General features: G+C 36.7%; 1 protein-coding gene across 2 annotated transcripts in view; it reads left to right on the top strand.

Annotated features, from left to right (window-relative positions):
* Positions 1-15530: 15530 nt before the first annotated feature.
* The window catches only part of FAM174A (family with sequence similarity 174 member A), a 37657-nt gene continuing 28154 nt past the window's right edge, over positions 15531-25033 (top strand). Inside the window, exon 1 of one of the 2 annotated variants that reach the window (XM_060635299.3) lies at positions 15531-16180. In XM_060635299.3, coding sequence (XP_060491282.1) covers positions 15741-16180 — 440 coding nt within the window. In that variant the 5' untranslated portion in view covers positions 15531-15740. The remainder of the gene's footprint in view (positions 16181-25033) is intronic. The other variant, XM_060635298.3, reaches the window with a different exon arrangement.

Genomic DNA, 25033 nt, shown 5'->3' with positions numbered 1-25033 from the left:
GCAGAAAACAGATGATTACATCCACTGTTTTCTAACCTGTTTCTATCGCCCATCAGAGTTACTGACTCTTCACCTTTTCCCAAAGTTTGCATTTGTAATGTAACATTCTACAGAATATGTGCCTGCAGCAGAAAATGGAAATATATTCCTTTGTGAAATGTGCATGCTTTGGAAACTTGGATAGTCAAATATAGGATGGATTAGGCATAATAAATGGTGAGAAAAGAAGTTAAAAACAAAATCTAAAAATCAGAGAGTATTATATGGCTTTTGTCATACTTGTGAGGGTCATAGAAATGATATATACATCTTATAACAGGAAAGACTAATGGAAACTATAGAAAATATAAGATACAGAGCTCTGTGTTGAGATGTTATTTCAATTCTTATTTGAATGCAGATCTTTTTCTTTTTTCTACTTTTGCATGTAACTATATGATCATAAGTCAACATCTTCTTATTGACTTCTTCCCATTTTCTTTATTGGTTTCACTGTACCTTTACTACACTCCCTGAGTCCCTAGCCTATCTCTTAATTGATACCCTCACCTTGGCCTACAAACATGTTTAGTCCTTTCCACTCCTTCCAGAAAATGAACAAAATGATCAGTGTATTTCAGTTTCTACTTCTTTCTCTTTTCTTACAATAGACTCTCAAGAGCAATCTATACCACCTTTTTCACTCTTCTGCCTCTCAGTGAGTCTTGAATCCACTGCACTGTATTTTTCTCCCTCTACCACTCCACTGAAACTACTGGAAGTTGACTCCTGGATTGTCAAATAGACTTTTCATTTTTCGCCTGCCTTTATTTATTTGTGATATCTGTCTTCCTAGATATTCTCTTCTTTTCTGGCTTAACTGGCAGTACTATTTTGATTTTCCTTCTTAACACTTACAATTATTTTTCTGGCTGGCTTAGCATTAGTTTTTCATATGCTCTCTTATCCACAGATGACCATCTTTTTCATGTTATGGTTTTATACAGTCTCTCCCATAATATCCATTATACAAAATTATTTCTCCAGTATTTAACTTTCTCCTGGATGCAAGGCTCATTTTGGTTGAACTACTAAACTCTGACCCTCTAATTGGCACAAAAACAGACACATAGACCAACGGAATAGAGAACCCAGAACTGGACCCACAAATGTATGGCCAACTAATCTTTGACATAGCAGGAAAGAGTATCCAGTGGAAAAAAAGACAGTTTCGTTAACAAACAGTGCTCAGAGAACTGGATAGCAACATTCAGAAGAATGGAACTAGACCACTTTCTTACACCATACACAAAAATAAACTCAAAATGGATAAAGGATCTGAATGTGAGACAGGAAACCATCAAAACCCTAGAGGAGAAATCTATGACCTAAGCTGCAGTGATTTTTTTTTTTTTTTAATTTTTTATATTTTTTTTAACGTTTATTTATTTTTGAGACAGAGAGAGACAGAGCATGAACGGGGGAGGGTCAGAGAGAGGGAGACACAGAATCGGAAACAGGCTCCAGGCTCTGAGCTGTCAGCCCAGAGCCCGACGCGGGGCTCGAACTCACGGAGAGCGAGATCATGACCTGAGCCGAAGTCTACCGCTTAACCGACTGAGCCACTCAGGCGCCCCAACTGCAGTGATTTCTTACTCAACACATCTGCAAAGGCAAGGGAATTAAAAGCAAAAATGAACTATCGCGACTTCATGAAGATAAAAAGCTTCTGCACTGCAAAGAAAACAATCAACAAAACTAAAAGGCAACCGAGGGAATGGGAAAAGATATTAGCAAATGGCATATCAGACAAAGGGCTAGTATCCAAAATTTATAAAGAACTCACCAAACTCCACACCCAAGAAACAAATAATCCAGTGAAGAAATGGGCAGAAGACACGAATAGACACTTTTCCAAAGAAGACATCCAGATGGCCAACAGACACATGAAATGATGCTCAATGTCACTCATCATCAGGGAAATACAAATCAAAGCCACACTGAGATACCACCTCATGCCAGTCAGAGTGGCTAAAATGAACAAATCAGGAGACTATAAATGCTGGCGAGGATGTGGAGAAATGTGAACCCTCTTGCATTATCGGTGGGAATGCAAACTGGTGTAGCTGCTCTGGAAAACAGAGGTTCCTCAAAAAACTAAAAATAGAACTACCCCATGACTCAGCAACTGCTAGGAATTTACCCAAGGGATACAGGAGTGCTGATGCATAAGGGCATATGTACCCCAATGTTTATAGCAGCACTTTCAACAACAGCTAAATTATGGAAAGAGCCTAAATGTCCATCAACTGACGGATGGATAAAGAAGATGTGGCTTATATATACAATGGAATACTACCTGACAATGAGAAAGAATGAAATCATGCCATTTGCAGCAATGTGGATGGAACTGGAGGTTATTATGCTAAATGACATAACTCAGAGAAAGGAAGATACCAAATATTTTCATTCATATGTGGATCCTGAGAAACTTAACAGAAGACCATGGGAGAGGGAAAGGGGAAAAAAAAAAGTTACAGAGAGGGAGGGAGGCAAACCATAAGAGACTCCTGGATACTGAGAACAAACTGAGGGTTGATGGGGGGTGGGGGAGAGGGGAAAGTGGGTGATGGGCATTGAGGAAGGCACTTGTTGAGATGAGCACTGGGTGTTGTATGGAAACCAATTTGACAATAAATTATATTAAAAAATTAAAAAAAAACTCTGAAACTCTATATAGCTCTCCAATAGAAATCTCAGGTATATTATGTAAAAAAATAGTAATAGTGATAATTATTATATTGTTATGATAGAAATAGTAATGGATTTATTAAATACTATCTGTTTTAATATTATAATAATCCCTTCAAAGGAATTACTCTATGTATTTTTGATGAATGAAACTAAAAATGGTTAAGTAATGTGAGCAATGTCAAAAAGTCAGTAAAAGCAAGTGCAATGATTTTAATTCATTATTTCATTTGAATTTTATTGCTGAATTCTACTGCTTCCCAATTAAAAAAAAATTATGTACAATGAAACTTCCTTTCCCACATTGTTCAAAGCTCAGTTAATGGCTACAGCATCCAACAATTATTCATACCTGAAGTAGAATAGATAATTCTGACCACTCCATCTCCAATAATACCCACATGCAATTTATTTATGAATTTCAATAAGTTGGTACAAAAAATGTCTTTAAGTAAATTCTCTGCTTCCATTTTTTTCTTCCCTACCCTTGTTCACAGACTTTTCATCTCAGTTCTAAGTCACTTTCCACTCATTACCTGAGTTATCCTTAAACGTAAGCCTTTTCATATCATTCCCTTGAACAAAAGCTTTCAATTATTCTAACTGCATAAAGGATGAAGTTCATAGTCCCAATCCTCTTATTCACATATCCATTACCATTCCTAGTTAGATCCCTTGCCACTCAGTCCCATGCCGTTTCGTCTTTACATTCACTCTATCACTACTTAGTGTGTGAATATGCCAGTCATTTCACACTTTCTCTTATTCTTTTAAGTTCTTCCTTCTGTCCTTATTTTCTTTTCTGACCCCAGTTCATCTCTACTCATTACTGATATATTTGGATTTGAATAAGTTGGTTATATGTGCATCTTCCAAAATAAACTGACAAGTTTTCAGGGCAAAAGTCAGGTATTCATATTCAAAGATCCCCTCTTTTTCCTCTAGAGACTTCCTTGCCTAGAATTTCTTGGACATAAAAGCTCAGACATAAATTGCTGTTTCACAGCTACAATGGGATAATAAGAGAAAGTTTCAACATTCATAGATGAAGTTTTGAGATTCTGGGAAGAGTACAAAGGTGAGAATAATCATAACAACTTTTTAATAAATTATGACAATGATATATGCAAAAATCTCACCATTACATAGGGACATTTCAGAACAATTGTAACATGAAATTTATTTTTAAATATTTTTTAAATAGAAAAACAGACTACACATAAAGAAGATCAGAAAAGCATCACATTTCTTAAAATCTATAGGTATAAATACATTTTAAAAAATTAATGATACCCCTATGAAAACACAAATTTGACACAAAAACATTCCAATTATGTAAAAGAAAAATGGAATGAATAAAAGTCTTATTTTAGCAAAATTCATAAATGATAAAAAAAACCCATAAGAAACCTAATAGCTTGGAATATAAAACCAATCAAGATAAGTAAGAGCTTATGATAAGTGTAAATTAAGATTAAAAACCTTTTACATATTATTGAAGAAGAAAATGAAAGTAAAATGCGGGTAGTTTTATACTAGAAAACTAAAACTAAGGAAATAAGTAACACAGAAGCAAAAAAGAAGATAAAGGAAAATAAAAATATTTTAAAATGGGAATTTTATATTAAATGACACAGTACTCAAGAAAAATGTCTTATATTGTATTCATGGGATGAGTATAAATCTGTCACAACAAGAAAAGCTATAAAGTTATGACCATTTATAAACACACATCCCTTTAATGTAGAAGCAAAATATATAAAGTAAAAATATTAGACACAAAGATTATCACTCTCCCACCTTCCAAGACAACTTAATGTTAGGAGACAACAACTTATTTATCTCAGACTTCAATAGCTTGAGGAGTCAAAGAAATGATACAAGAGATTTGAATATCATCCTCAATATTACTAGACTTTTGTAACAAAACATGTATATTCTTTTAAATGTACAAAAATAGTACTGGGGTGCCTGGGTGGCTCAGTCGGTTAAGCATCCGACTTGGGCTCAGGTCATAATCTTGAAGCTCATGAGTTTGAGCCCCACGTTGGGCTCTGTGCTGACAGCTTAGAGTCTGGAGCCAGCTTCAGCTTCTGTGTCTCCTTCTGTCTCTGCCCCTCCCTCACACACTCTCTGTCTCTTTCTCTCTTTAAAAAATAAATAAACATTAAAAAAAATTTAGGGGGAATAGGTCAACATGGTGAAGTCAGGGGACCAGAAGTTCCCTAGTCCCTCAAACACAGCAGTATTGAGGCCAGAAGACTTTTAATTCCAGGAATCTGGGCTACAGAGTGACAGAAACATCTCCAGGGGCCCATGGGGACAACCTGGCGGGCCACAGGTGCGTGATTGCAAATTGAGAGAGATAAAATGGGCAGTGTAGGCACGGAGGGGAGGTATCCCCTTCTGTGGAGAGACAAAGGCAGAGAAAGAAAAGCTGTGGAAGCCTAGGATTGTATTTGGAAAAGAGAGAAACCTCCCCAGACCACAGATTGGACTAGGGAACAGAAAACAAAACAAAACAAAACAAAACAAAACAAAACAAAAACAAAAACAAAAAAAAAAAAACAAAAAAAAATGGAGAAAGAACCAATTTCTAACTTGCAAATAGCCTTAACAATGAGGGTCCAGGGTTGTAGGACTTCCTCTGGACTGGGGCTGGCTGTCCTGTGTGCACTGGGGGGAAGGGGAAGCCAGCTCCGGCTTGGTAGTGAGCTCACAGGAGCAGTCAGAGGGGGCAGTCCCCTCCCTCGAGTGCTGTGGGAAGAGGGCATATAGCCCCTCCAAGGACAAAAGACCCTGCAGGCACCCACCAGCCAGAGGCCCTTTGTCAGCTGGGCAGAGTGGCACTACACCGAACCTAGGGTGTGTAGTGTGTGTATATATATATATGTGTGTGTGTGTATATATATACATATATATATACACACACTACACACCCTAGACACACACACATATATATATATATACACACACACATATATATATACACATATATATATATATATGGATAAGAACCATATGATCGTGCCAATAGATGCATAAAAAGCATTTGATAAAATACAGCATTCTTTCTTAAAAAAAAAAACCTAAAGAAAGTAAGGATAGAGGAATATACCTTAACATCATAAAAGCCATATATGGAAAGCCCATAGCTAATATCATCCTCAATGGGGAAAAACTGAGAGCTTTCCCTCTGAGATCAGGAACAAGACAGGGATGTCCACTCTCACCACTGTTGTTTAACATAGTGTTGGAAGTCCTAGCCTCAGCAATTAGACAACAAAATGAAATAAAAGGGATCCAAATTGGCCAAAAAAAGTCAAACTTTCACTTTTTGCAGATGATATGACACTCTACATGGAAAACCCAAAAGTCTCCACCAAACAGCTGCTATAACAGATATATGAATTCAGCAAAGTTGCAGGATATAAAATCAATGTACAGAAAACAGTTGCATTTCTATACACCAATAATGAGCAACAAAAAGAGAAATCAAGATATCAATCCCATTTAAAACTGCACCAAAAATCATAAAATACCTAGGAATAAACCCCAAAGATTGTAAACGATCTGCATGCTGAAAACTATAGAAGACTTATGAAAGAAATTGAAGATGACACAAAGAAATGTAAAAACACTCCATGTTCATGGATTGGAAGAACAAATATTGTTAAAATGTCAATAATACTTGTTGGAGGACAAGAAGCCAGAGGCACTGTAAGAATGTCTTGAAGGAAAGGGATGGAGCAGCAAGGAACTTAAAGCAGTTCCATTCCCAGGTGGAAAGCCGCCAGGACTGTGCATTCTCTCCAGAAAGACATCATATGGGCACCAGGCCTGGGATAGGAATGTTTTGTCTGGTGCCAGATGTACTCATGACCCAGTATGGAATACACTGCAGGTGCACGACCCATCAGGATGCCACATACTATGTTGTATGTGCTTGCTTTTATCAGACAATTTGCAAAAATAAACGAGGCTTGAGCCAGGAGACCGGTGCGTTGTCTCCTGGAGAGTCTTAACCCCGTGCTTTCTAATTCTCTCCTCACCACACCTTTAGGACCTGTCTCTCTACAACCACCCAAAGTGATCTACATATTCAATGCAATCCCAATCATAATTGCACTGGCATTCTTCTCAGAGCTAGACCAAACAGTCCTAAAATTTGGATGGAACCACAAAACATCCCAAACAGTCTAATGTTGAAAAAGAAAACCAAAGCTGGAGGCATCACAATTCCGGACTTTAACCTGTACTACAATGCTGTAATCATCAAGACAGTATGGTATTGGCAATAAAAAAACAAACTAACTAACAACACAGACCAATGGAATAGAATAGAGAAGCCAGAAATGGACCCTCAATTGTATGGCCAACTAATCTTTAACAAAGCAGGAAAAAGTATCCAGTGGAAAAAAACAAAAAAAAAAAACAAAACAAAAGTTTCTTTAGCAAATGGTGCTGGGAGAACTGGACAGCAACCTGCAGAAGAATGAAATTAGACCACTTTCTTATACCATACACAAAAATAAACTCAAAAGGGATGAAAGACCTAAATGTGAGACAGGAAACCATCAAAGCCCTAGAGGAGATTACAGGCAACAACCTCTTTGACCTCAGCTGCAGCAATTTCTTACTTGACACGTCTCCGAAGGCAAGGGAAATAAAAAAAAAAAAAAAACTACTGGGACCTCATCACGATGAAAAGCTTCTGCACTGCAAAGTAAACAATCAGCAAAACTGCAAAGCAACCAACAAAATGGGAGGAGATATTTGCACATGACATATCAGATAAAGAGTTAGTATCCAAAATCTATAAAGAATTTACCAAACTCAGTGCCTGAAAAGCAAATAATCCAGTGAAGAAATGGGCAGAAGACATGAATAGACACTTTAGAAGACATCCACATGACTAAGAGACACATGAAAAGATTTAAAAAGATTAAAACAAAAATTTAAGATGGTGTGCTCTCTTTGGAGAATAGGCAAAGGGGAAGAGTATATCAGAATTGACACAATAAAAACTAAAGTGAAAGGAAGTTCTAGAAATAAAATCTCTTATTCTCTCAGGTAGCCACTAACGAGTCATTTCCCTGGTATCTCCTCCCAGGTTTAGTGGCATTACTTCTATAATCAAATTTTGAACATGTTGGGGATGGAGGTTTGGGAGAATGAGAGTACCTTGAGGATGACAGATTCATGGACGCAAAGAGGAAATGGGGTTGCTTGGGGCTCACTGGTTATTCCCAAGCTTTTGAGACCCAAGATGACTAATACCCAAAGTCTGCTCTAGATTTACTCTCCATGTTAGTGTGAAAAAGGATTTTCAGCTTATCACAGGTATAGGAAATGTACATACACTATGTATATTTCTTAAACTAATGTATGCTTGTCTCTTAATAATTCAGTTTTTTAAAATTTTTTAATGTTTATTTATTTTTGAGAGACAGAGAGACAAAGTGTGAGCAGAGGAGGGGCAGTGAGAGAGGGAGACACAGAATCTGAAGCAGGCTCCAGACTCTGAGATGTCAGCACAGAGCTGACGCGGGGTTCGAACTCACGAACCACAAGACCATGACCCGAACTGACAGCCACTTAACCAACTGAGCCACCCTGGTGTCCCAATAACACAGTGTTTTTAAATGAACACTTAAAAATTGAAATCAGTTAATAATATACTTTTCCGCTATTCCTATATTTTTGTGATAAGCAATTTTCTTCATAGGCATTTTGATTTCATCTGAGTAGACTAAAATCTAATTCTGAAATTCTCCTAATGTATCTACTACACACATTTGCCTTTACCTTGATGTTTAACACAATACCACTCTCTAGTGACTAGAAATAAATGTCTAATACCTGCTTTAATTTGAATTGGCCAAGAATCTGCAGTTTGTGTAGACTTACCTCTCTATCACTTCAAAGTATAAATCTCCAGGTTTCTTTTCCAGAATGAGATTAAATTTCCCAGTCCTCACTACCAATCTTCAATAATACAGTATTCCTCAGAATGGCTTTTCATTACTATGTCAATTTACAAATGACATATCGGATAAAGGGTTAGTATCCAAAATCTATAAGGAACTTACCAAACTCAACACCTGAAAAACAAATAAGCCAGTGAAGAAATGGGCAGAAGACATGAATAGACACTTTTCCAAAGAAGACATCCAAATGGCTAACAGACACATGAAAAGATGCTCAACATCCCTCATCATCAGCAACACACAAATCAAAACCACATTGAGATACCACCTCACACCAGTCAAAGTGGCTAAAATTAACAACTTGGGAAACAAGAGATATTGGCAAGGATGTGGAAAAAGGGGGACGCTCTGCATTGTTGGTGGGAATACAAACTGGTGCAGCCCCTGGGGAAAACAGTGTGGAGGTTCCTCAAAAAATTAAAAAAAGAATTACCCTATGACCCAGCAATAGCACTACTAGGAATTTATCCAAAGGATACAGGAGCACTGATTCATAGGGGCACATGTACCCCAATATTTATAGCAGCGTTATCAACAATAGCCAAATTGTGGAAAGAGCCCAAATGTCCATCAACTGATGAATGGATAAAGAAGATGTGGTTTATATGTACAATGTAATACTACTTGTTAATGAGAAAGAATGAAATCCTGCCATTTGTAGCAGCGTGGATGGAACTGGAAGGTATTATGCCAAGTGAAGTAAGTCAGTCAGATAAACAGGTATCGTATGTTTTCACTCAGATGTGGAATTTGAGAAACTTAACACAAGACCATAGGGGAAGGCAAGGGAAAATAAGTTACAAACAGAGAGGGAGGCAAACCTTAAGAGACAGAGTGTGAGCGGGGGAGGGGCAGAGAGAAAGGTAAACAGAAACTGAAGCAGGCCTCAGGCTCTGAGCTGTCATCACAGAGCCTGACAGGGGGCTTGAACTCACAAGCCATGAGATCATGACCTGAGCCATCCAGGCACCCCTACAAGAGACTCTTAAATACAGAGAACAAACCGAGAGTTGATTGGGGTGAGGAGGTCGTGGGGAAAATGGTTGATGGGCATTGAAGAGGGAACTTGTTGGGATAAGCACTAGGTATTTTATGTAAGTGATAATCACAGGAATCTACTTCCAAAGCCAAGAGCACCCTACATATACTGTATGTTAGCTAACTTGACAATAAATTATATATAAAAATAAATAAATGGAAGAAATCCCTCCCAAATGATAAAAAAAATCTTTAAACCCATTCTGTGCTATCAAAAACAAGCACTTAGCAGTTTTCTCAGCTTCAAATATTTTGAAATCCTAGCTTAACTTCAAGCTGCACTGAATCCAATAGGCATTCTTGTATGAATCTCATTTCTATAGGTTATCTATTTAAAAGTCTTTAGAAAAGAGAATTTTAGAAACATTAAAATCTCACTCATATAACACTGTCCCATTTGGAAGGAGTACTTTGGAAGGCAACAATTTTGTGTAAAATGATATAAAAAGACCCTGATTTGTTAGTACATAATACAGACGAATTCTGCACAATTAGACATTCTTGTTTTACCTGTTTGGCAGAACTTTTTAAGGATAAATTTACACTAGACATATGGAATTCAGATACAATTAAGTAAAATTAAGATCATGAATTTTTGCAGTAACATTATTTTTATAGCAATGATTTTCTACCTTTACCATACGTGAGCTCACACATTGTCATTATTTACTATTTTTCTTTATAAAGCCTGGCAGAGAAGTTAGATATGCCAATTTGTGTCCAATGAAAACCAGTAATGCAGTTGTGGTTAACTAGTGTAGATTATATCATATGGAATAGTTTTGTGTTATTTACTCCCTATTGATGAAGATATTTTTAAAAATGTATTTTGTTTATTGAAGGGTAATTATTTGCTGTAACCTAATATTTGTAAACTTTTGACCCAATGTTATACAATGGCATCTGTATTTCAATTGCCTGAAAATATTTTTATTTCACCATATATTTTAGAAGCTAATTTTATCACCCATTTAATTCAAGATTAATAGCTGTTTTATTTTTCTAGCAACTTAAAGATGTCTTTACATTTGTATCCTAGTCTATATTGTTTCTAATTAAATGTATGCCTTCATTTCTATCATTGTTTTTTGAATGTAATGCATCTGTTTTTATATATCTCCCTTCAAGATATTCTATTTTGGATTATGATATTTGTGACTGTCTATAGGAGTCTGATATGCCTAAAGGTAGTTTTCTTTGTATTCTGATGTGATCCTTTTGGCACTGTAAGTAAACATTTTCTGCTCTCATTTTTCAAAAATGTTTATTGCCTCACTATATTCTGATTATTCTTTTGGAGCTCCAATGCACATATTAAATCATATAATAGTGTCCCTTAAGATCATGAGGTTCTGTTCACTTTTCTTGAATCTTTCTATCTCTGTTCCTGAGGCTATATTTTCTATGTTCTAAGTCCCTCTAAACTGGAGAGGTTGGAACTCCAAACTCTGCGTCCTCTAAGAATCATATTAGGCCTTGGTTTTAAGCTTTGTTAGAGTGGGCCTTTCTCTGGGTGTGGCCTTTATCATTCAGCAGTGACTCAGCTTGATTTCCATGTTGTTAGGAGTTATTAAGGTCTATTCAGTATGTCTGGGCCAAAATTTCAAGGTCCTCAGCACTCTAATGTCTTAACATCTCTGTTCTGCTCTCACCTCTGTAGCAGTTACTCTCCTGTAAGCGTTGAGGGGCCATGCCTGTGGCTGTCCAGCCCAGCTCTCAGTAAAGGACTTATGGGGAACCCTCATATGAATGACATAACTCTACAGACTCCTTCTCTTAATCCCTGCCCCACAGATTCCAACCACTTCAAACTCTCATTCATCTCTGCCTCCTTAGATAAGAAAGACTTCCATATTCTGACTGAATTTCAGATCACTGCATTGGAGCTGGGAAATTTTCCCCAAACAGAGGTCCAGAGCAACTGTAGGCTCACCTTTTTCTTTCCTCTCAGGAACCATAGCCCATTAGTGTGGTAATTTTCTTTTAGACACTTAATTCTAACATTTATTCATGTTCCTACTTGGTTATGCTGCGCTTATCCCAATAGCACTGTTCCCTTATTCTTGACTATTGCGCTTTAGTTGTCTAACTGACATTCTAATTCTGCCTTTATACTCTAGGTTTCAGTAAATTCTCTTGGCCTCTTGGTTATGTAATCAGTTCATATTCTCTTTTCTGGACAATTGGACTCTGTTTACTTTTGGATTTCAGAATATAGACAATCCACTGATATGGAAGTTTCTGCCCCTTAAAAGGTAAGAGATTCCTTCAGTCAGATATGACTATGAATGACTATTACAGTTGAGCCATCCTCCCATCTTCCCTCATTTTAGTGGACAAGGAGATTCTAACACCAGGGAACACTTATTGAGCCTTGCTCGCCATTCCATTGAACTAAAAATGAAATACCTATCAATATAAACTTTCTTTTTTTTCTTTGTTAGCATAAATACAATTTGGCTAGAGACTAGAAAACATCCATCTAAATATTAAAATTCCCAGATTCCTGAAAGCCAGAAGTGCCCATGTAACACATCTCTTTCCAATGAAATGCATGTCAAGGGCATAAGGTAGGACTTTGTGGTAACCAGTTGTTTTCGTTTAAAAAAAGATGCACATGGCTCCTCATTTCTCATTATGCCTATTGTCTCCTTGAGAATTATGCCTATTGCCTTTCCACTCACCCATTCTGCTTCGTGAAGTTCTGATCTTAGACTTGTGAAGGACATGACCCAGGAGGCCATGAGATCCCAGAATGAGAGGTGCCTGGAGTAAAAGTGAACTCAGTCTTTGGCCTGGAACCAAGCCTATACAAGGTCAGCTTAAATTAGTCAACCTCAGCTTCATCAAACATGTGCAAAATAAATGCCTATTTGCTGTATGCCACTGAGATCTTTTTGCTATTGGTTATGGAGCACTGATTCGAGACAAGCTGGTTGAGACTATAAGCTAGGGTCAAAAATTGGAAACTCTTAATTAGGAGAAGATAAAAATGTAAGAGGAAATAGCCCCCCTCTGCTGCTAGACTGCCCAGCTCTTTTTCACTCAAATGGATTTTCACCCAAATGATGATCCTGTGTTTCAGTTTCCTTAATTACGAAACAAGAATAATGATGGCTTTTTTGTGAGGATTAAACACATAATAGCTTAACATTTGATAATATGAATTCTAGTACACAATAGATACTTAATTAGTACTCAGTATCATTATTCAATACCAGACTGTAGGCTTTAGACTTTACTCAGCAGGCCACTGTATTTTCATGGAAGACTGTTGTCGGTCAGCTGAGGTATTCCTTGATAAATCAGAATAATGACAACCTTTTCCCATTATGCATATTAACTTAAGTAAGTTTATATAAATTCTTTGTTATAAGAATTTTTCTCACTTATATGTTTCTAAATCTCTAGTGGTCGGCACAACTTGTTGACAAGCCAAATGAAAACAAGGAAATGAACATGCAGTTTTATTGTTAATAGTGATAATTCAGAAACACTAATTATATAGTTGGGTATAATTATATAATGTTTTTTAAATAGACATGTGTGGCTCAAATTGTCATTTTATACACAAGCAAAATATAGTATTTTCTCCTGGGAAACTTGCTCCTAGTTCCTGTGATGAAATTGAAAATATTTTTTTTCATTATGCTTTGGAAATAATAGTGTTCTTCCAAGAACTCAATAATTTGTAGCTGGTTTTCAGTCCTCACTGTTGTTGAGGACTAAAAATCTCTGGGTAAAAATATACTTGGTGTTGTTATTTTAAAAGAGATCTGAGCTTGAAAGTTTACCCCAGCAGTAGTACATAAAGTTTAATTAAAGGTAAAAAGGGCTGGGACCCAAATAACCAACATAATAGCCCTAGCAATATAAAAAAATGATTCCCTGTCAGAAGCACAAAAAAGAATTAATGAAAAAGATGAGAGGGAAGTGGGTAAGATTTGACAACATCTGGATGCATGTGGCAAGGGAAAGGAAAAAGATCCTTAAACTTTAATGGAAATGAAAATCACTCTGAGAGCTTAGTAAAAATGCAGATGGTCCTTGTCCCCAATCCCAAGAATTCTAGCTCAGAATTTCTGGAATAGTGACCTAAACCTGCATTTTAAACATACTCCATTTCAGATTCTGATTCAGGTGGCTGAGAGTAATATTTGGGAAAAAATCAGAACATGACATACTCTAATCATTTAGAAACAATAATTTGACTCTGCTATTTAAATTATTTAGTACTTTGTATATTCCAGTTACTGGCAAAGACTGCTGCAGATGGTAAACCAATTGCAAAGGATGACTCCAATTTTATACTTGAGCATCTTGGAGAAGAATAATGCCATCAAATCAAAATAAAGTACACACTGGTAAAATGATATATTTTAAGGAAGGAAAGATGATACCTTTTTTTGGGGGGTGGGGGGGTTGATGTGTTGTATACTGGAGGTTTTTGAGAGGTGGTGGAGAGCATATAATACCAACACTCTTCTATATACGACTCCGATGAAAACTGTGAATAAAGGAAGATAGAAAATCCAAACAGCCATTTTATTACTGATAAGTGCCAGGTTGAAAGCTAAAATTAGGGTGTGTCACTAATGCTCTCCCTCACACTGCAACCCAGAATTAAGATGTCTAGTCCCTGTAATTTTACCAGGCAGGAGCAATTGCATTACTCTGTTACTTCCAAGTGGCTAAAAGATATTATCCTATCTACACTACCTACAAAAGCCCTTTACAAAAGTTTTACCCTAGATCTGTACTTGTCATTTGTAACACTTCAGAATTCAGAATTAATGTAACTGCTCATTGTGTTATCTCTACTTGAACTTAAGTGCTATAAGAGCAAGGATCCAATCTTATTTGTCTATTGTCCGATACACCTAATTTACCACAATGCTAATCAAGGAGTAGAATTTCTAGTCAATTTGTTGAATAAGTAAGTTTTTTAAATAAGAACAAATATTCACTTTGGCTTGCGGTCCGGCCTCTTTTGTTTATAGTTATCTGCTCAAACCAACATTCTATATTACTGATGTCAAAGTTAAACAGATAAGGAAGATTTTACTCAAAATTATCGCACAACTCTATTCTAGTTCAAGTCCTCAGACACAGCTGGAGAGTTTAAAAGCTGAGGTAGGGTGCATCATAGAACACCTGTGTTTACTAATTGGTCTTCCCGGAGGGAAATGGTTAATTTTTCTCATAGTTTTGTGACAGAAGATAGTTTTAGAACTTGGTCAAGGGCCTGCCTGAGTTAGGCTCTCCTACCCTTCCACAGAGCCTGGGACTTAATAGGGTGGCTGTCTTCTTTGTTGATCACATTTCAAAAAAGATGTTCCTTAAGAAATACAGCCTTTGGTTGTAAAACTGGCAAGAACTTTTAAAAGGATTTGTATCTCAAAAAGGCAGAGAATGAATTTACAATCACAAGTTTCTAAAGTAAATGCACTAAGGAAAGGGAGTCAGGGTCTTAGAGACAGTCGGAAACATGACCGTAATTTGTACCTGAGCTGAGGCAAAGTCAAGCTCGCTTGATCAATGATTAGCTGTGTTTCTGCAGTTTTGCACCAAGGACCTCAATTATGAGCTTCCAATTTCTCATGGTTTTCCCAAGCAGAGTTGCTGCACACTTTACACCATCCTTTCGTGTTTACTTTCTTACCTGTGATGAAACCTAAACATTTGCCCTTGTCCTGGCAAAGCGCGTGCGCAGACTACCAGGCGCGCCTGACGTCATTGGACGCGCCTGCCCCTACTTGTTAGCAACCTAAAGCGTCCGTAGTATCACTGGCTGCTGAGATGTACGAACTTCCGGTTTTCCTGGCCGCTGCCGCTGTTGCTGCCCCTACCATCTGCCACGGCTGGGCCTCAGTTCCCGATTTGGTCACCTCTTCTTCGTTCTCCGCTGCGCCCATGGTTCCTCTTGGAGCCAGGGCGGCGAGCCTGGCGGCTCCCGCGTGGTGAGAGGACGGTCCGGGGACGATGAAGGCCCCGCACTGCAACTGCTGCCTCAGTCCCCTCTTGATCTCCGCTTTCCTGCTTCTGCTACTGCTGCCAGGTTTGGGAGGGCCTTTGGCTGTGCTGCTGCAGGCGGCCGAGGCCGCGCCGGACCCCGGGCCTCCGGACCGCGGGCCGCGGACCCTGTCGCCCGTGCCTCCGGGTCCCGCCGTTGCCCAGTCCACGGGCCGCGCTCCCGCAGAAGCTAAAGGGCCGCGGGGCTCTGAGGGCGGCAATGGCAGCAGCCCCCGGGCAGGACTTGCGTCAGAAGACTCAGGAGGGAAGGCCGGGGAAGAAGACTCATTGGGTGGCAGCCTTGCTGTGAGCCCCAACCCCGGCGACAAGCCAATGACCCAGCGGGCCCTGACCGTGTTGATGGTGGTGAGCGGCGCGGTGCTGGTGTACTTCGTCGTCAGGACGGTCAGGTGAGGCGAAGCCTCAGTGAGCTTTCCCTGCAGGCCTAAGATGGGCTGCCTGGTGACCTAGCAAGGCAGATTTCTTTGACCTGGTGTTACTCCTCCCTGCCCCCATTATCAAGGGTGCCTGCCTGAGATCATGACGGTTGTCTTTAAAAGCCTATGTACCATAAGAAGTTAAACAACCAAATTGTTACTCGCTTTCATTTATAAATTATAAATTAATACCTCACCTCCAAATCTCTTTACCTTGTTCAAAGGGCATGCTTTCCGCTTAGGAACTAATCTTGTATTTGACCACACTATCTTGTAATACTTCTGTCTTTCTGCTTTATATATTGTTGCGTACTTTCATTTTGCCTATCAGAATGCAGACCTCTTAAGGGCAGGATTCCTATTTAGTAGTGTCTGTGAGTCCTAGAGTTCTTTGTACGGTACTGTTACTTACTAGAAGATCATTATTATTTGGAATAATAGTAGTGCAGAAAAACCTTATGAATATTTTATCTCATAAAATTTAAAAGAAGAAAAGTTATTCCTTACCAGCATTTTCTTGTTATTGGTCTTTAATCTTCCCTTAAGTAATTTGCTTATACTATATGAGGTTTCCTGCATTCCACTGTTTTCGACCTGGAAAAGTAACAATTTTGTATGCTTCAATCTATGTCATATACCCCATTAGTCAGAAACAGTTAGCATTCATTTTGCATGGCACAAAGTATTTAAATGCACAATGTTATCAGTTGCATGATAACATTTCCTTTCCTATGTGGCAAAGGAAAAAAAAAATGGCAAATATAGTCACTTTTAATATTGGAGCAATTATTTAATACCTAACAAAACTAAATATATCTGACTTTATATATACCAAATTTTGAATTAGTGGATAAATTTGATATTTCACCCTCTGAAAAATCCTTTCTAAAATGAATTCATCTATAAATAGTAGTTCTAAGTCATTCAAAAGTTTAAATTTACAAAATAAATTTTTTGAGCCTATTCTTACTATAGAATGCTAGATTGTGGAGTTCTTTAAATATTCGATTTGGAACAGAAATGATGACTTAAATGACACCTTAAATATGACAAAGATGACTCAGGAGAGTAAAGTGATTTATCTAGTGTCCCACGGGGTCTAACGATAATCCAGGATTGTAAATTCCACTCTTTGTTTGAATTTTTTTCCTTCTTTTTTTTCCCCTTTAACAAGATGTCTAGGTCTGACATATGATCAGACTTTTGATTAAGTAGACCAGGTCATTATGTTGTAAATATCAGGTTATGAATAAAAGTAGATGATTGATTGCCACTTATTATTCTACTTAATGCCTTATAAAGTTGAAAAGGAATGATATAATCCAATTGGTGACATTTATTATGATAACCTTCATTTGATACATTCTTTTATTACTGATGTAAATTGTTTTATGGCATCAATCATAATATTTAAATATTCCATGTTATAAGATTGACTTAGAACAAATCTGTAATAAGACTTACAAGGTTGAAAATCTATAAGATGATTAAAGTGGCTTCGTTGGTTACTCCCTCTCTGAAGAGTTGACTTACAGAGCCAAGGCTTCACTCTTTGAAGGATCCATCCAAGAAAAGTGCTGAGGAAGCACTAAGTAGTTTTTACCTCTTGTGGAGTTTTGGTGTAGTATTAAAAAACAAACTACGCACTAGTATCTAAGAAGGCTATTAAAATGGTCTTCCTTTTTCCAAGTTCATATCTATGTGAACAGCAATTTTCTTCATATATTTCAACCAAACACATTGGAAATGATTGCAGGAGAAAATATGAAAACCTGGCAGTTTATCTTTTTCTATGTAGTTCTGTTTATTTAAGCCAGACATTAAAGGGATTTGGAAAAGTCTGTCAGTGTGACTTTTTCACTTTTTTGGTTTTCTTTTTGACAATATATTTTTCATAAAAAAGTTAACATGTAATGGATTTATTTTAAATGATATTTTAAAAGTTTCTTACGTTTAATTAACATTAAATATTGATATGCATAGTTCACATAAATATAAATTCTTTGGAATCCTGAATAATTTTTAAGAATGTAAAAGACCAAAACATTTGAGAACCACTGGTGTAAATCGCATTATCTGAGGTGGGTACTATTGGTTCACAAAGCCAGTGAATCCAGGTCCACTTTCTGTTAAAGTGGAAGTAAGTAAATATTCGTGAGGTGTTAAAGACATATTACCACCAAACTGAGACTTTGTTTTTGATATAAAGATTAGAAGATTTTGATATAAAGATTGAAGCAGAAATTATTTTTCTCACTATCTGTTATTTAGTGCTATCTGTATAGTCCTATGAAAGTCCAGAGTACCCTGAGTATTATATTTCTTATACTTGTAAATTATGGGCCTGATGATAACTTTGGGATGATCCTTGTGTTTTTATTTTGCTTCTATAATTTGCTTTTATAAATCTTATATATAATGTTTATTGCCATTGATTTTCTGTCTTCATTTCTATAATGCTCAGAAGAGTACAGACTTTTCGGTATGACTCTATTGGATAACTCACTAACATATTGTATGTTAAAAGCCAAATTCTGAACTATAGCTTAGGAAAACTGTGCTCTTTAACCAGCATCTAATATATTCATTCAGTTCAAGTCCTAAAATTAGCTGGCTTCCTGATGTCCAAAGCTTGATTGTTGCTGACAGTGTTTGGGCAATGTTCAGAACTCATATATTTGCTTCCAGATTATGGGATGAAATTATTTATTTTAGTGAATTATTTATTTTGGTGAATGCTCATTTTGCCTCCCCACTTTAAAAGTATTTGTCACAGCACACCAGTGCTAGTTTATTTGTGTCACGGGAAAGAATGGGTGAAAATCATTTCCCTAACTCTTATGTGGTAACATTTATGAGGAGAATATTTTATTTGTAAAATACTTGAACTCCATGAAATTTCCAAATTGTTTTGTTTTAATCTAATTCAGTTACAATGAATATGCAACTAGAAATAACATTCACTTGGAACCTGAAAATATTCCAAAGAACAATTAGATATCTCAGTAGAAATTGGAAAATGTTTACAAAGGAAAGAGTAGGCTTCCTAATATTAAAAATACCCAGTTTCTATGATAAGAGGCTCCTTGTCTGTCTTATCTTCTGCTATATCCTAAGTGCTAAATATTATGTACAACATATGATAGGCGTTGTATAAGTGGTTGTCTAATGGTTGACATTAGACATTCTAATTTTTTTTTTATATTGTTATAGATGGTGAAGATTTAGCAATTTAATGGTATTTGCTTCTTATTGATAGAATAGGAAGGAATGAACATCTCCATTAATACTTAGATTTCCTTTCTCTCTGTAGGACATTCTTGTCACAGTAAAATCTATAAAACAAGAAAAAAAGTTGTAGGGTCATTATTTTTTAGCATGTAGGTTGATTATTATAAACAATTATTATAAGCAATTTTGGTATAACTTTGTGAAGAATGGTCCTTGCCTTAAAAGCAGGAAATTATTTCTTTTTTCATGCCATGGCATTGATGCTTTTTCATTTTGTATTCAATATGGTATATTAGGAGACCAAGGCTTAGATTCCAATCCTGACCCTTTCTTCCTTTCTGATCTTTAGCAAGTCACTTAACCTTTCCAGTGTAAGATCTCCTCATTAAAAATGGGGAAAGAAAGGTACTTTATATAGTGGAGATGAGCATGAAATTTAGTATGCTGGCCTTTATTTAGGCAGTCAGTATTTATTCAGCTGCTCATAACTAGGCACTGGGGATCTGTTGTGAGCGAAATAGACATTTCTTCCTCCATGGCACTTATAGACTAGAGGAGCAGAGAGACACTAATCAAACAATTGTTATAATGAAGAACACACAGGATGCTATGAAAAGGTAATAAAAGGCAAGTACTATTAATACCTAGTGTCTAGTAATTACACAATATTAATTTAATCTTAATTGTTCCTATACCAATAAGCTAAGACACAAAATTAGTTTTCTTTAAAATAACCTTACTTTCTAACTGAAACATTATTTTTTTAATTTAATTTTATTTTAATTTAATAATTATTTTATTTTATTTTATTTTATTTTATTTTTTAACATTATTTTAAATAATTTGTCCAAGGACACATGGTTGGGCCATGGCAAAACTGCATTGAAACCTAGCTCTGTCTGAACTTTTCCAACATGCCTACTAACCATCCTGCTTCCTGTGATTACTTAAAGTAACCAATTTAAAGTGATACTGTACATAAGGATGGCTAGCTTATTTTCGAACAAAAAACAAGTGAATATTATATGCACAGTATCTTTCTGTTTAAAACATAATGAGTTTTGTGAATATTAAGAGTCTCAAATTTTATTTTTAAAAAGTGAGTTAACCTTGGCATTTATTGATTATTGTGTCTGTGCCAAGCTCAAATAATTTAATATCCTACCTCAATTCCCTGCTTCCCTTCCCTCCTCCAAAGGTTTTCTTGATTTGCTAGACACAGTCTGGGAGTAGTGTTATTTTACAGCAACTTCTATTAATCTAATCATACATATTTCTACCTCAATTCCTCCTGGAGCAATTCATTATTGAATTATGGATGTGGGATTGGTAACGATATCTTTCCCGTCTGGTTACTTACAAGAAGCTTGTAAAATCATAAGACATCAATAGGAATCACTCATTTTAGGCAAAAATAGGGAATACTTTCACTATTTAACATTTATATATTTTCTCACTGCCATTTATTTGGTAAATACTCTTGAGCACTTAAATTGTGTCAGTGGTGGGCCCTGTGGTGAGAATTAGCAGGGCTCAAGATGCGAGAAGTCTCTGCCTTTTTGGGACTCCATTCTATGTGTTTATGCATCCTTGGAAAGTGGAATTTTCTCAACATGTACAAATTGTCCTGGTTTGGCATCATTTGTTCAGCTAGATAGTATATATTGAATGTTTTATACAAAGACTCAGAGCTTGGAAATATATTTAACAAGTATACATTCTTAAAGAATTGATATTCTTTGCACAGATGAAACTTAACCTTCCCAAAATGTTTAGCCGTACACTTAAAATATTGTAAAATGTTAATTTGGCTTTGAGGTCAAATGCCAAAATGTCAAGGTAATTATGTATCAGTGATATACCAATTTCATATGTCCAAGATCATTGAGAAATGAAGTTGATGGAGAACTTAGAGAAACTCTATGAGAGCAGAGGCAATTTACTTATTTTTCATCCAGGACTAAGCATAATATTTGCACCCAGATATTTAATAAATGGAATAGGTTTGACTAGACTAAGAAAATAAATGTTTAGTTAGGGAAAATAGTCATTAGGTTTCTCAAAAGAAATAACATCCCTCCCTCCCTCGAAGAAAGAAAGAAATGACATCCCTCATCTATCTCCTTATATATACTTTTCCTTTCCTGCTTCCTTCTAATATTAAAGAATTAGGTTACTGCTTGTATCACTTACTATTTTGGTTGAAATAGTAACCATAAAACATGGTTTCATGAAACAGCCCTGGCTAACTTAAACTAGAAGGGATTTATTTATTTATTTATTTATTTATTTATATCTCAAAAAGTCAAAGAGTAACTAAAGAATCAGGTTTTGGTAATAGGTAGGAACTAAAAGCAGCTTAGGAGATAAGAACCCAAAACAGAAGTTTCTTTCCACCCTACTGTATAGATATGCAGTGGTTTTCAATTTTTTTTGTCCCTCAGCTCAGGGATTGAATTCCTTGGATGGAGAAATAAATTTGGCCTATCTTTTAGCAGAGATGGTAGCAATCCTAATATCTCACCAGACTATTGTGGTAGAGATACTACCAGTAAAGGAATATGAGTGCAAACAGGAAAAGGATGCAGTCACCAAAAACAACAGATGTTTACCTCCCTGATCCATCTTTGCTCTAGGTTTCAAAGAGGAATATAAATTATTCATACCCATCTTGCTAGATGTTTTTTAATCCAGTGTTTTAAAATTTTTTTTAACAGTTATTTATTTTTGAGAGAGAGACAGTGTGAGTGGGGGTGGGGCAGAGAGAGAGAGAGGGAGATACAGAATCTGAAGCAGGCTCTAGGCTCTGAGCTGTCAGCACAGAGCCCAATGCAGGGCTCAAATTCACGAGCTGCAAGATCATGACCCGAGCAGAAGTCAGATGCTTAACCAGCTGAACCACCCAGGGGCCCCTAATCCATCAGTTTAAAGTGCCAGTTCTCATGCCTGGCTCAAAAAGTATACTGCAATTTTACCACCAGTCTGTAAAGTCACTACCTTCAAATTACTAAGTGTTCTTTTTTTTTCTTATTTTTTTTAATGTTTATTAACTTTTTGAGAGACACACAGAGCATGAGCAGGGGAGGAACAGAGAGAGAGAGAGACAGAGACAGAGACAGAATATGAAACAGGCTCCAGGCTCTGAGCTGTCAGCACAGAACCTGACAAGGGGTTTGAACTCACAAACTGAACGGTGAGATCATGACCTAAGCCGAAGTCGGACCCCCAACTGACTGAACCACCTAGCGCTCCCCAAGTGTTCTTTATTCTACGAGGAGAGTCTTTATTCTGAACAGTTGGGCTGTATTCTTGAGTAATTTAGTTCTTGAGTAATTTTTCCACTCCTGACTTCTGTTCTATTATTCTATCATGATCCCATTTCAGTGTAGCCTGATGGGAAGTCAGATTCCCTGAGTTCTTATAGTAGCTTTTTATGAGAATACACTTGGTGTATATCCTTGGGTGAGTTAAATGGCAACCCTAAGGTTTAGCTTAGGTGTTGCAAAATAGAGAAAATGATAGTATTTACCAGAAAGGATTGTGTGAAGAATCTCTACAAAACATTTAGCACAGTTCCTGGGGCATAATAACTGCTTAATGAATTTTAATAGTGATGACTATTATTTTTCTTCTTTCATTACTCTTTTCTGATCTCTTCCACTTGTCTTTTCTGTTTTCACCTGTAATAATCTTGGCTTTAGGGAATGCTTTTAAAACTATTTCTTTCCTCTGTTTTTGTTTTTTACATGTGATAACAGGATTTTCTGTATTTAAGCAGTGTTCATCAGGTATGCAGTTCTGGGAGGCAAAAGCAATGAGGTTAATTTGTTGGGGGTATCTGGGCCAGGGCAATGCTTCCCAACCTTTTCCATGTCATGCCATACTTAGAAATTAATATCCATGTGGGGTAAATGCTTGAGACTATTTACCCTGATGTCTGTCCACCTTGAACCCTGATAGCAACCCAAGGGCTGAGGGTATTTTTGTTTTGGCACATCAGTAAACCATTTTCATATGTGGCACAGTGGTTGGGGAGTGTTTGTAAAATAGTGATGTATGTGACTATGCAAAGAAGTGGTTGGACAAGTTATTGTATGGGCCACGTTTAATTCCAGTCAAATCATTTCATGATTAAGTTTGAGTGACTATTATGTCACTTCATAAACTGTTCTGAGCATTGGATCTTAAAGGATAAGTAAGATGATATTGTTTCTCAAGGAGCTTAACATCTAGGGTAAAGTAGATGCTTTTTGTGATAACACATTGAACTTTTAGGAGTATGTTGCAAGAGATCAAGCTAATTGGTGGGGGCTGCTTGGAAATCTCATTCCCATAGACAAAACTATTTGGACAGTCACTTAATACAGCAAAAACTATTAAATTTGAATAGAAGTCTTGTTATTCCTAATCAACATGAATGATCTAAAAACTTTCCCTATAATTGAATCTACTTTTCAGTCGGCCTTTTCTCCTGGGATATGTTTTGGTCTCGGCTATGCTGTCAGGGAGAAGTATTGAATAGAAGAGAGAGAGGAGTATTCATTTAAGAATGTAATGTTGAAGTATATTTAGATATTAGTAATACGAAAAGAGCTAGTAGAAAAAGAAATATTGAAGTTAAAGGAAAGAAAGGTCCTTCAGAAATCATGGAGAGAAAGAATCTGAATAAAACTAATGTGTAGGAATAGCGTGGGTGAGAAGGGAGAGATAACCTCCACTGAAATGTCCCTATTTTCACACCTTTCATTTCCTCCTCTGGTTGTTGAAGTCTGGTTTTACTTCTACCATTCTAAAAGTGCCCTTGCAGGGGATAATTAATAACCTTTTCACATCAGTTCATGGACACTTTTCCTGTCTTTCCTGTAGCACTCAATATTTTATCTCTTACTTCATCTTCTGATTTTCTTAACTCTTTCAATATTTGTTGCCCATGTTATCCATGAACTTATTTCTCCAAGGACTCGTCTTCCTGCTCTTAGAATTCTTTTACACCTCTAATCTGGAGAACAGTCCATATCTTATTCATATTTATTCCCTAAAGACCCTACCCAGTTCCTGGAAGACAATGACTTTATTAAATGTTTGTGAAGAGAATGACTTTCACCTCTTTTATATTTGGGAATTTTCTAGGTCCTTTCCTTAACTCTGCAGTTTGACTGCCCATGTGTTCTGAGTGATCCATCAAAAATTCACTTCTTTAAATACCACCTCTAAGTTATTAACTGCCTCTGAGTTTCCATCATGTATAACCACCCAACTTTTACTGGATGTATGATTCAAACTCATAAAGTTGAAACTTGTAACCATCATTTTTGTCCCCAAACTTTTCCCTCACTGTTCTCTAAAGGTAAATGGTATCACCATATACATAGTTTCTTGAACTAGAAACCTGAGCCATGCCAAGTCTCCCTTTTGTTTACCTTCTACATCCACTCATAGAGTTTCATTTTCTAAATAGCTCTTGACTACATTACCACTTGGCCAGCTTCACTAATATCACGTTCCTTTAGGCTCATATCATTTGACTACTGGTGGTACTATTCTAACTTGTCTCTTCACTCCTAAGTATATCTGTCTTTCAACCTACATTCTAAA

This window comes from Panthera onca, chromosome A1, assembly GCF_046562875.1.
Source record: "Panthera onca isolate mPanOnc1 chromosome A1, mPanOnc1 haplotype 2, whole genome shotgun sequence".
Taxonomy (NCBI): Eukaryota; Metazoa; Chordata; class Mammalia; order Carnivora; family Felidae; genus Panthera; species Panthera onca.
Note: the sequence above shows the minus strand (reverse complement) of the source record. Positions and strands in the feature narration are given on the sequence as shown.